The sequence below is a fragment of the Astyanax mexicanus genome, chromosome 9 (assembly GCF_023375975.1).
Source record: "Astyanax mexicanus isolate ESR-SI-001 chromosome 9, AstMex3_surface, whole genome shotgun sequence".
NCBI lineage: Eukaryota > Metazoa > Chordata > Actinopteri > Characiformes > Acestrorhamphidae > Astyanax > Astyanax mexicanus.
Genome location: NC_064416.1, coordinates 19,279,493 through 19,291,886, shown reverse-complemented (window position 1 = coordinate 19,291,886; position 12,394 = coordinate 19,279,493). Strand labels below are relative to the sequence as shown.

At 39.5% G+C, this 12,394-nt stretch overlaps 1 protein-coding gene across 1 annotated transcript in view; it reads left to right on the top strand.

The window, feature by feature from the left end:
• Positions 1-6,393, top strand: part of si:dkey-246g23.4 (uncharacterized protein LOC559426 homolog) — a 33,927-nt gene extending 27,534 nt beyond the window's left edge. Inside the window, exons 7-8 of the mRNA XM_007250509.4 lie at positions 934-1,761; positions 5,724-6,393. Coding sequence (XP_007250571.3) covers positions 934-1,761; positions 5,724-5,866 — 971 coding nt within the window. The 3' untranslated portion in view covers positions 5,867-6,393. The remainder of the gene's footprint in view (positions 1-933; positions 1,762-5,723) is intronic.
• Positions 6,394-12,394: the final 6,001 nt, after the last annotated feature.

Sequence of the window (12,394 nt, the reverse complement as noted above, 5' to 3'; positions counted from 1 at the left end):
GGGAGAAAATTGGGTAAACTGAAAAAACATCATTGCTAAGATGGTAAAATGAGAAAAGGTTTGAGCTCGCCTGGACTGTGAAACATTGTCTCTGCATTACTTTAAAAAATGGGTGTTCTAAAACTTTAGACCTGTAGTGTCTGTAGAGTCAGTCAACTGCACTAACAAATATTATGAGTTAAGTTATCTGTCCAGAACTAGAAACTAGATGTCTGGGATAAAGTTTCACTGTCCTATATTTGCTAATTTCTCATCAGACATGAACTAATTGTCTGCTGTTGGCCTACTGGCCTTGAAGAACTATGGATGTTGTAACCTCAGGAAAATGCCATGGCCTGTAAATAAATAGTGATCCACAAATTTTGTGCTGTTTACTTGAGGTGGGGCATGACATTTTTAGGTGGCCCAAACTTCTTACCTTAACTCAGGGGTAGTATATGACCACTGCTCCATTTTTGCAGCTTTCTGTATTGAGCTATGTATCTTCGATGCCCCAGTAGTTGGCAATTTGGATTTTGATGTATTGATGATAATAATGATGACATTATTATGGCTTTTGTGATGGGCTTTATTCTTTGTGCTTGCAATTGATGGTGTAAAAGATCCATCGGTTAGATTGTTCAGGTTTTTTTTATTATTAAAAAGCGCTGCATGTTTCCCAGACACTATTCCACCTTACGGTCACTGAACAATCTAGTGATCTTTTAATAGAATGTTTCAAACAGAAAGTTGGAAATTAGAGTTCCTGCCCTCACAACAGGAATTTCATGGCTGTTTTTTTATTCTGAGTTCTTCTCAGTTTCTGATAATATGAAAATATGCCAATTAAAAGAAATATTGCCTGCCTGAGGCACACATCTGCTATGTCATTGTACTCATTGTTTTTGTAAAACACTGGTTTCTCTGCTATTCTCTCTTCTCTTTTGTCTGCAGGTTTTGGCTATGCCCTGACATGGACCCCCACCGTCACCATGCTGGGCTGCTATTTTGAGAAGCGACGGCCCTTGGCCAATGCTCTGGCCAGCACCGGCGAGTGCATCATCACCTTCCTCTTCACACCTTTTTTCCAGCTTCTGGTGGATGAGTATTCCTGGAGGGGTGCCATGCTAGTGCTGGGAGCGGTACAGCTCAACCTGTGTGTGTGTGGGGCGCTGCTGAGACCTCTCAATGACCCAGTCAAAATGCGTCCAGCGGAGCAGGACAGGCTGGAGCTGGAGGGCCTCTCCCAGACAGACACTGACCTAGAGAAGTCCAGCAGCAAGTCAGAAGCTCTTAGAAGCAAAGTCCTGCACTATGTAGATTACACACTCATTAGTAATACCCGCTTCATGGTGTACTCCACGTTTGGCTTCTTTGCGGCTCTGGGTTTCTTTGCCCCAGCTTTGTTCCTGGTGCCGTATGCCCGAAGTCGAGGTATAGAGGAGTACCAGGCTGCTGCTCTCATGTCCATTTCAGCAGCTCTGGACCTGGGTGGACGGCTCTTCTTCGGTTGGGTGGCCAACCTGCGGCTGGTGGAGACGATTCATCAGCTGACAGTGACTGTCATTTTGCTGGGCCTGGTCCTGCTGCTTTGTCCATTAGCCACCACCTTTACCCAGCTGGCAGTGTTCAGTGCTGGCTATGGCATTGTGTTTGGAGCCACTGTGGCTATTCATATCACTGTGCTTGCGGAGGTGGTTGGTGTAAACAGACTCGGCAGTGCACTGGGCTTCTTCATGCTCATCCGGAGCAGTGGAGGTCTTCTAGGACCACCCATAGCAGGTAAGGCACTCACATTGAACACTGAGTGATAATAATAACAAAAACTTAGGGGCGCTGAGTGGCCCAGTGTGATCTACTATGATCGGGACTATGATCGGGAGATCTCTGGTTTGGATCCCGGTCATGTAGCTTGCCACCAGCTTGCTCTCTCTAGGTGGGTAGATGGTGCTCTTTCCCCTCATCACTCATAGGGTGATGTCGATCAGCACAAGGCATCTGTGAGCTGATGTATCAGTCCCTAGTTGCTGCACTTTCCTCCGAGTGCACTGGCTACTCAGCAATGCTGCATCAGCACCAGATCCAGTCTTCACACTTCTTGTGTTGTGACATAACCAGTGATGGGGGACTTACAGCTGACTAGCAGTTGAATGGGTAGGACAATTGGCCTAGCTAAATTGACAGAAAATGGGGAAAAAAATAGAAATAAATTAATATAAATAAAACTTTCAAATTATATCATTTTCATTGCGGTATGGGCTAATATTTTACTGTGATTTTTATTTTTTATTCGAAAACTGTTTTTTAGAGGGTCTCTCATGACTGTCCTCTGTCATCTGTCCTTTAATCCACTGTCAACAAAGCATTTGGATGCATCTTATCAGAGTAGAGTGGACAGCGAGGGGGGCAGGGATTATGTTATGTATGCTATCAACCTCCAGTGACTGGGCTTTTTAAAAATCATTTGTAGAGATTATGATTAGAAAGCAGTGCAGAGCTTTCAAATGTTGAATTGGAGAATCTTTATTTATTCTAATCCCATCATTTTCGTATGCATATGAAATCTCCCAATTTGAAATGAATCATGACCCAAAAACTGAAAGCTATTGGACATTAAAAACAATAAATTGCTAAGAAGGCATGTAAGAAGTGTGTAATGGCACAAAATGGCACATATTTAGGCACTTCTAATTACCCCGTATCAATAAGAGATATCTGATTATGTTTAAGTCTGAGTTCCGTAATGTTGCATATTAGTCAAAAATGAATGAAGCCTACATAGCTTATTACAGTGCACTCTTCCAACAGGACAATGCTCGTCCGCATATCACTGCCATGTCTAAAGCTTGCTTTTAAGACAAAAATGCTATGCCTTGTTTTTGGTAACCTTTGTCTTCCTTCCGAGTAGCATTGCGATCTGAAACTTGTGGGTGCAAATATTTATTTGACAATGAGTGTAATTACAATAGCAGCTCAAGACTCCACGGGGTTAAATGTTGAGCACTAGTTTGACTAGCTTTTCCTTAGGAACTCCTGTTGTTATGAAGAACTTGTGGAATTCATGGAATTTGTTTCTCAAGTACAAGTTCAGTCATTATTATCATAATAGACATAGTTCACTATTAGTAATCTATCAGTGTTGCCTTTAGAGCTTCTCATTGATTAACAGTAATGCCTCTATGGTTATTCTCAGAGATTCCAGCATATTCAATATGGAAATGCAGAAATGAGACCACATTACTCATTTGTCAGTCAAAGAAATATATCATTCCTATCGCCCTGTCACTGCTGGGTTAATTTCATGGATTATTGGTCACTGGATAAATGGTCTTTCTTGTCTTTTGGCATAGCTGTTCCTAATACATGTCACGCTTTGCTGCCTCGGCTCTAATTTATACCATGTTTCATAGGCTGCAATTCTCTGAATGTCCGCGGCCGTGCATTAATGCGGCACAGACACCCTAACAGTACTGTGACAATATATCAAAAAACACGACAATGCCATCAAACACACCGCAGCAGCAGTGAGTAATTGCAGGCATAGAATAGAAGAGTGTACTGTAGCTGGAGTATTTAACCCACAATGTCCTGAGAAGGAAACCACTCCTAATAACCCTGACAGGTGAGTAGAAATGTACTGCCTTAATAGCCAGCTAAGCTTGTGTATAAAGTGCACAATTATCATTCGGCAAATACACCCATCAGCCATGACAATAAAGCCATTGACAGGGTGAATTGAACAGTCTCTAGTGATCACGGCCTACATATTAGAAAGCAAATGAATAGTCAGTTTTTGTTGAAAGTTGATGTGTTTCAGCAGGATAAACTGACATATGTAAGAGTCTGAGCCACTCAGACAAAGAACCTCATCTAAAATAGACATCAGGCAGGTCTTGTAGGGTGTTTTCAGAATACAGTTATCATTACCTAACCAAATATGTCCAGTAAAGGACAAACAGTGAAAGAAAGGACGGCGACAGACTAATGAGTTTTTAAGGCTCACTGAAGTGATACATGTTGTGTGTTTCAATGGCACTTGTCTAAGGGGTGGAACCTACATATTAGGCAGAAAGTGACCAGTCAGTTGTTACTGAAAACTGATGTCTTGGAAGCAGGAACAATGGACAAGCGTTAGAATCTTCAGTCTCTCAGACAAAGCTCCAGAATCGCAATGGCTAGACGACTGATTCAGAATATCTCCAAAGCATTAGCCAGAACTTGTGGGGTGTTTCTGTATGAAGTGGTCAGTACTACCTACCAAAACTGTACAAATGAAGGACAACCGGTGAACTGACGACAGGATCATGGATAACCAAGGTTCATTGGAGTGATTGATTGATTACAGGACTTACAGGATCTGCTTCTTAACTATTGGCTTGGTACCAGATACCACAGAACATGTATTTAGATATCTTTTTGGAATCTATACTCTGTGCTCCAGACTTAATTGTTCAGAGCTGTTTTAAGGGCACATGGGAGTCTACAAAAAACAGTCAGATAATTTAAATGTTATGGCTAATCAATTTACAGTATATACTCATTGACAAAAAAAATCGTTGCACCCAGATGGAATCAACCAACAGGAATGAACGTTGGTGGGTAGTCATGCCAGACTGTAATGGAATGACTCGTGTAATTGGCAGCTCGTCATTTCCAGTGACAAATCCTGCTTTTGTCTTGGTGGAGATGACCATCAAATCCCAGATCACATTTGGTCTTGATCACAGGGATTCTGACAGCCCAACCTTACATTAATAAGGTTTTGTAACCATCCACACTACCTATCTGAAGGCACATTGTGGGCTATTCCAGGAGGACAATGCTCATCCACATCTGTGCCATGTGCTAGTGGACATGTTATCAACACTTCACTCTTCTCACATAATCTGCAGGGAAACTGCGTGGGAAAATGTGTGCAATGTGGTATGGATTATCATAGGACACTATTAGGAACCTCTATAACTCTGTGCCTAGATGTCTGTCATGTTGTTTTACAAATGTATTACACACTACTTACTTACTGTATGTGTAGATCAATAAATATGACCAAGAGTTTAACATATCAATCTTAATTAATAATCATTTATTGTTCCTGTTAACTTTTATCTTCCTTCTAAATATTATTATTAATATACAACTATTTTTCCATCCATTTCTTTGGTGATTAGTATTGCACAATATCTCTCTTGAAATCTTTGCAATTCCCGTTCTAATTACATGAATCATTTCCTCTTAAAGAACAGGGTAACAGGAAGCTTTTAGTTTGAAATCACTACATCTAAAAGAGTTAGTGCTCTTCTGGAATGATAGTTGTAATTACGCAGCAAATTAGCTCTAACGTTGTGATGAATTGGATGCAGTTTGTTCCATTAAACATCTCACGGTCTCTCAGTTCCAGCACTGCAGATCAATGTCAGACTCCTTCAGTCTGACTAAGATCAAACAAAATCCAACAGCTGTGCTGCCACTGACTTTATGTGAGTGCTGAGCTGCACTGATGCTTTCCCATTACCATTCAGTGCAAAGCTGTGCATACTGAGGAGAGGAACAAGGTGGAGGGAGAGATGTGTTGCAAGCTAATTTCTTTGTGGTGCATTCACCCTTCAGCTGTTTCTGGTGAAATAGTGCTGTGTAAGCACATGCAGGAAATTTGCTTTAAATTGTGCTTAAAAATACAGTGCATGAGTTTATCAGTGGCTTGTTGATGGATGTGTGAATAAATGTCTTCTTCTCTGTACTTTCAGGACTCTTCATAGACAAAATGGGAAACTACAGTACAGGCTTTCTGATGGCGGGAATTGCTCTTATACTGTCCTCCTTCTTTCTGCTTTTGTTGGATCAGATGACCAGAAGGGGTTGTGGTACCCAACCTCAAATAAACAGATAATCTGGAGGAGTGAAAAAATATATTGGATGAAGGAGAAGGAGGGATTCCCATGGCTCCTTCTCACTACGACTGTGAAAATGACTGTATTTTGACTGTGTTGTGCCACTTTATTATCTTATTCATCAATTTAGTATTAATATTAATATTATCTTGTTTTTATAGAATTATTATAGATAGATCGATAGATACTTTATTGATTGAAATTCTAGAAAATGACTCCTTAACAAAGTTCTATATACATGAATATGTAATATATTTAATGACAAAATAACATACTTTATTACAAAAAGGGCTTACATGCAGTGTAGGCTCCATGATTATAACTATGACACAGCATCTGTCAAACATGGTGGAGGCAGTGTTATAGCATGGACTTAAACGCCTGCCAGTAGAACTGGGTCACATGTGTTTATTGGTATTATGACTAATTATAACTAATAGAAGTAGCAGAATGATTCCTAAAATGTAAAGAGGTGAGGATATTGATGGAGATAAAAAAAAGAATAAACAGTGCTGCTAAGCCTCTACTTGTTTAAGCCTTTTTTTAGTTCCACTGAAATTTCTCACATTTTTTATATGACAAAATCCCATTGAGTTGAAGAGTTACAATCCAATAATACCTATCAGTTGATGTGCAAAGTTCCTTGATGAAGAATAAAAAATTGTCTTAAATCTTGTTGCAGTAAGGTGGATGTCCTTTTTGGACAAATTGGGCCGGTTTCCCAGACAGAGATTAACCCCAAACAAAAACAACACAGTTTTATGATAGAAGGATTTTTGAAAGAATAAACATAAATAAATAAATAAATCTAGTTTAGAGTGAAACAGTAAGGCAAATCCATGATTCAGACTACAACAGTAATGGCTAAAGCATGGCCTGTCTCAATGTGGAAATCTTCATAGTGGTCTCCCTCTAGTGGTGAGAAGAGGTGAACAAACAACGGTCAGGGACTTCTTTACTGCAAATTTAAAGAAATTACTTTGCAGATTTGTTCATTAAGGCTATAAATTATGCTTTTATAAGATAGATTTAATAGATGCCAATTTGTAATGATGCAGGGTAATCCATTATGGCACTTTCTTATCCCGCCCAGAAGAGAGGCCATAATGATTCAATTATGTAATACTGTGTTGTGGAGGCCCCTAGGCTGAAGCACTCTTAATATGGAGCTCTGGCTCTGGATCTTACACTGCGATCTCAGCGATGTATCGGCTACACACAGCCTGCAGTTTCCTGTTTATTCTGGATTATACAACGGGACACTGTAGCTTCCCAAACCAAGTAATTTGTACAGCATATCAAAGCCTACTTCTGATGCTATCTCTTCAGAAGATGCAGTATCTCCTCACAGCATCTCTACTAGCTACTGGCTTGTCTATAGCCTTCAAAGATAAGTGACTTTGCAAATTGGAAATTATCCGAAGAGTTGTGATAGAAATCTTACCCATGGAACAACACAAATAAGGCTGAATGAACTCGTCACCCCCTATAAATCTCACAAAATAAACGAGCTGCTGAGGTTTGGCCACGGTAAGCAGTTTTACAGACACGAGCGATGTATTCTCTAAATAACCACAAATATTTATCTCTCTCACCCTGTGTATCTCTCTCTCTCTCTCTCTCTCTCTCTCTCTCTCTCTCTTTCGCTCTCTCTGTCCACTGTTCCACTAGTTTGTCTGGGAGTATGTCACCTGCTGCATGGGCTTCCAGTTCATCAGATACCCATTACACCAGAACTCTGCCCTAAGGGGAATTCAGTCACAGCCAAAACAGATGCACTTATGGAGCTTGTCCACAAATGTAATCTCTCTCTCTCTCTTTCTCTCTCTCTCTCTCTCTCTCTCTCTCTCTCTCTCTTTCACACACACACAGAGTGGCACATAATACAGCCACTCTGGGATGGACGAGCCCCCACCTATTATCAGATAAAAAGCGGAATGTAAGATCAAACAAATTGCCCCCACATTTCCGCCCTACAAAGATCCTGTTCTGAACAGCTCAGCCCCCTTGAACCACTTAGTCCTCATTTAACCCTTTAGTTCTTTGCCTTCAGTAGTTCTATACATATAAAAACTTGCTAACAGATTAGCCATTACATTATGGCTAAAAAAAAAAAGAAGTGGTTTATTTTCATGGTTATGCATTGCAAATACAGTACTATTTTGTATATTGGCTTAGGAACACACAAGAGACCTTCCTGTATACTCTGTCGTCACCATTTATGTTTCTGGCTTATGGACCTTATGTTATTCTGTGGTTTGGGGAGGATAGTGGTGGAGTATGTGTGTGTGTGTTTAGTTGTGTTTTTATCTATGGTATGTTGTTATTTACTCTCCTGATGTTGGGATAGAGGGTGGATAAGGATCTCTGCTACTGAACTGCTATTTCATAACAGAAAAACCCAACACACCACACTGGGTACCCCCTTAACCACTAAGCAACAACATTGGAAGGACCGAGAACACCTTAGAAACCACCTGAAATAATTTACATGCCACCATGGAACACCGGAGCCTGAAATATCATTGCATATACCATTGCAACCACTTGAAATACCTCAGAAGCCAATTCTGATTTAATAAAATTTTTCTCCAACTCAATAAAACCAACAAAAATCTAATAAAAAAATAAATTAGTGATACAATGATACTACTATTTTAAACACCTTGAGTAATACAGACCAACATAAACTACTTGAAACTTTACTATACCAGTAAAAATGCTTAGGAACACCCAACAAACCACATGGGGCACCACCTCATCCACTAAGTTAATGCTAATAAATGCTGCATTTATTTATATAATTTTTTAAAATCATAATTTCTTTATATATTTAATTGTCTAAAACATATATTTAAAAGTCTAAACACAGACTATAAACTGAGTGCAGATGTTGCTTATTGTTTAATGCACTATGTAATTGTATAATAACATCTGAACTGTACAGCAAAACAAAACTAACGCATTGTGACCATTAGTTACAGTGCCTTCAGTACTCTGCCATAGGCAAGTAGACAGAGCACAATCTTCTATTGTAGGTTCAAACTTGACCATGCACATCCCCTTAGTGTGTCAGAATCTCTAAAGGCCCAGGAAAGTGGGCATTCAGAGAGGAGTAGAGCAGGCTGAAGTGAAATGAGAGAGGAAAGTGGGGCACATGCTGTTTGAATGAAGCCAACTTTTTCTTTAAACTTGTATGGACAGCGCCTCCTTTGAAGTCCTTAATTGGAAACAGTTGATTGGCCATAGCTAAATAGCTCCATAGGATCCCTGGTCCATCTGCCATCCTATAAACTCCCTCCCTCCCCCCCGGCCCCCTAGTGCTGACCTTGAGGGCAGACTTCCAGCCGGGCAGTCCCCATGGAAACAGCCGGTTGAAATGTTCTCTGTTTGACCTTCCTCACACGGGTCAGCGTGTGGAATTCGGTTCAGCTACCTGAGTTGAGTTGAAAGAGTATGACGGAGGGGACGGGTGTGTGGCAGGACAGGGAGAGAGAAAACACAGTATAGTACTGTATGTACAGTAGATCAATTAATGCTATATCACATATATTAAAAAATATATTTTTAAAAAATGATTCAATAATCAAGTATTTATTTATTGTAATATCTCAACACTGATAATGGTGTCTTTTTAACTCAGTTTGACATCGATAGTTTGCATTACTGTCTGTCATGCTGCAGCAAGGAAGGACGCAGAGAGTGGATGCATAATCAAATAACCAAACAGAAACTTGGAGTACAAACTGAAATACAAACAGGACAGAAATGCAGCCGAGACAGACGCATAACACGCACAAGAACCAACAAACTAACACTAAAGACAAAGGAGCTTAAATACACACACAAGGCAGGGATGGGTACAGGTAACACCTGGGGAAACTAATTATGAGGGGCGGAGCTACAAATGAACACAGGTGACATGGAGTTGTCTCTGAGTGGTTAAAGGTAACACATAACCGAAAGTACCTATACATGTTTTTTTTTTTTTAAATGACAGTTTGTGGCAGACAAAATAAAACACATTTTAAGCATTGGTACATTATGTACAGTAAAGATAAAAAAATAATTGCAGCACTGACACATCACTTTATTAATGAAGAAGACTATAGTCAATAGCAGAGATAGTTAAGTATGAGCTTCAAAAGACAGAATTAGATACTTTTAAAAAAGGCCATTTGAAGCAAATATCAAGAAGAAGAAGACGTAACTAAAACTAGAGAGAAACCAAAGCTGTGGAGAAAAGCTTTGAATAATTTCTCAGTGGAGCAGATTTGCTCTTTTCAATTCTTTTCTTCTTCTTTTTCCCTCGGCACCTGGGGGCGGCTAGGTGGTCCTGATTGGGGCAGATGAGGGGAAAAGTGCCCTAATGAGGAGTGATAGGGACAGCTGTGGGGGGTTAGTATAATGAGCTGTTTGGGGAACACATACTCATGGGCCTGACCAGAGGGACAAAGAAGCTTTTATTGGAACACAGAAACACAACTTTTCCCAGGCTGAGTTGATATCATATCATTGGAGAACTGAGGCTGCCAGAGGTTGAATGTAAGTTAGAGTAGGATGCACTGGAATGTAAATTAGAATGAGAGAAGATAGCATCAATAGAAGTTGAGAAAAGACTGCACTGCAATTACTGAAGCAGTGAGAAAGTAAATTTAACATTGATCTCTGGGCAGAGAGTCCTTTTTTGAGTTCTGCATGCGCACATATTAGTTCCATAAAATAAATTGACAATATGTTGTTAATGTTAATAAATTTATATATATGTTGAACAGGGAAAATTAATATTATACTTAAATGTTGGTGTAACAACTTTCTATGATTTTTAACAGTCCCATTACCATCTTATTCCATGTTGTTTTAGCCAAACACAAATAAGGGGTCAGAGTAATGGAGTGTTGAGCACATGTGGAGATGGAGGTGGTGTAATGGGAGCGTTGTTGAGATGTGAGTGGAGTAATGAGAGTGTTGTACAGATGGTGTGAATTAATGTAGGTCTAATGTCTTTTCTTATATCTTTCCCCAATCACCTGCCTAACTACCATAATCAGTCATAGTGAGAGCTATTATGCAGTACATTTGTAATTACAAATTAACAGTATTACTTATTGGCATAATTTGTAATCTATCATCTGTAATCTAATAGTAGCAATATTTCAATATATCTTACTTTGATTACATGATTTGTGGAATCAAACTACATCATGTATCTATCACATAATCTATTACAATCATTACTGTGTTTTAACCCCTTAAACTGTAGGTTAATTGATTCCAGTAGATCATTTATGTATCGGATATTGTGGCGTGCCACAAGGTTCTATTTTAAGGCCTATGACGTTGAAAAAAGTGTAGTTATAATAATCAAGTCTGGACCTACGCATATGATTTAAAAGGCTTTTAAAGGACTAAGAGAATGCGCCATAAATGTTTAAAAAATCAAGCATATGCTGCACAGAAACACACACACACACCGAGATTAATTCCACAGGGACCGCACCACGTAAGGTTGCCCACATACAGAAATCAAAGCAGTTATGTTTCAAAGTGAAACACACAGAGTTCAAAGTGAACTAGAGTATGTGGGGTGGGACCAGTGAGATAGTAGGCCCACATAATTTTTCCATCCCCTCTTTCAGATTTATATCTCTTCTCTCTCTGGAGCAAATTGGTTGCTGCCAAGTCTCTTGTTTCCTTTATCAAGTCGAAGATCATAAAAGTCTATTCCTGCACCATAACAGTCACATCAGCCTGATGATATACTCACACGCTCACGCAAACACACTGTCTGTTATGACTTACTCTCCAGCACTGCATTCTGAAACACAACACGCAATACTAATAAGATCCAACTGTGTACTGTGTGTACTGTCTTTAAGCACCTGCAGAAATCAGGGAGATAATTAGAGGAGTCATCTGTAAGGAATGAAACATACCTTTGTAGTTTCACAATACAACAAGATGGGCAAACCTACACATTAAAACCATCTAATGCGAAGTGAAAGCCAATGTTTATCTGAGGTGGGGGGTGGGGTATATACTACATATTAGGCAGCAAGTAAAAAGTCAGTTCCTAAAGCTGTGAAAGAGTTTAAGCAGAAATTGGGATAATCTGACCAACTAAAATAACTGTGATAACTAGACTGTTTCAGATTACACAAAGGGGATATAGCACATCTACAGAATGCCAAGGTATCTTAACAGGTATCCTATTCAATTAATCCTACATTTTACAATATATCTATACATCTATACAAGCAGTAGGGTGTCAAATTGAGGGCTGGGCTTGCTACAATCCCAAAAGAAATGTAATTACACACTAAAAAGCCCACTAGCTGGGAATAGCTATGGAATTGGGTCTCAGCCACTGCATCATTTTTGACAGAAGTCCTGTAAATGCCATTTATCTTCTAATACTTCCTTAATCTTATATTACGCACTTAGACTGATCTAAGATAATGCCCAATCCGTCTGTGTAGTCATATACATTGCAACACTATATGGACAATTGGTATTGGTACACATGC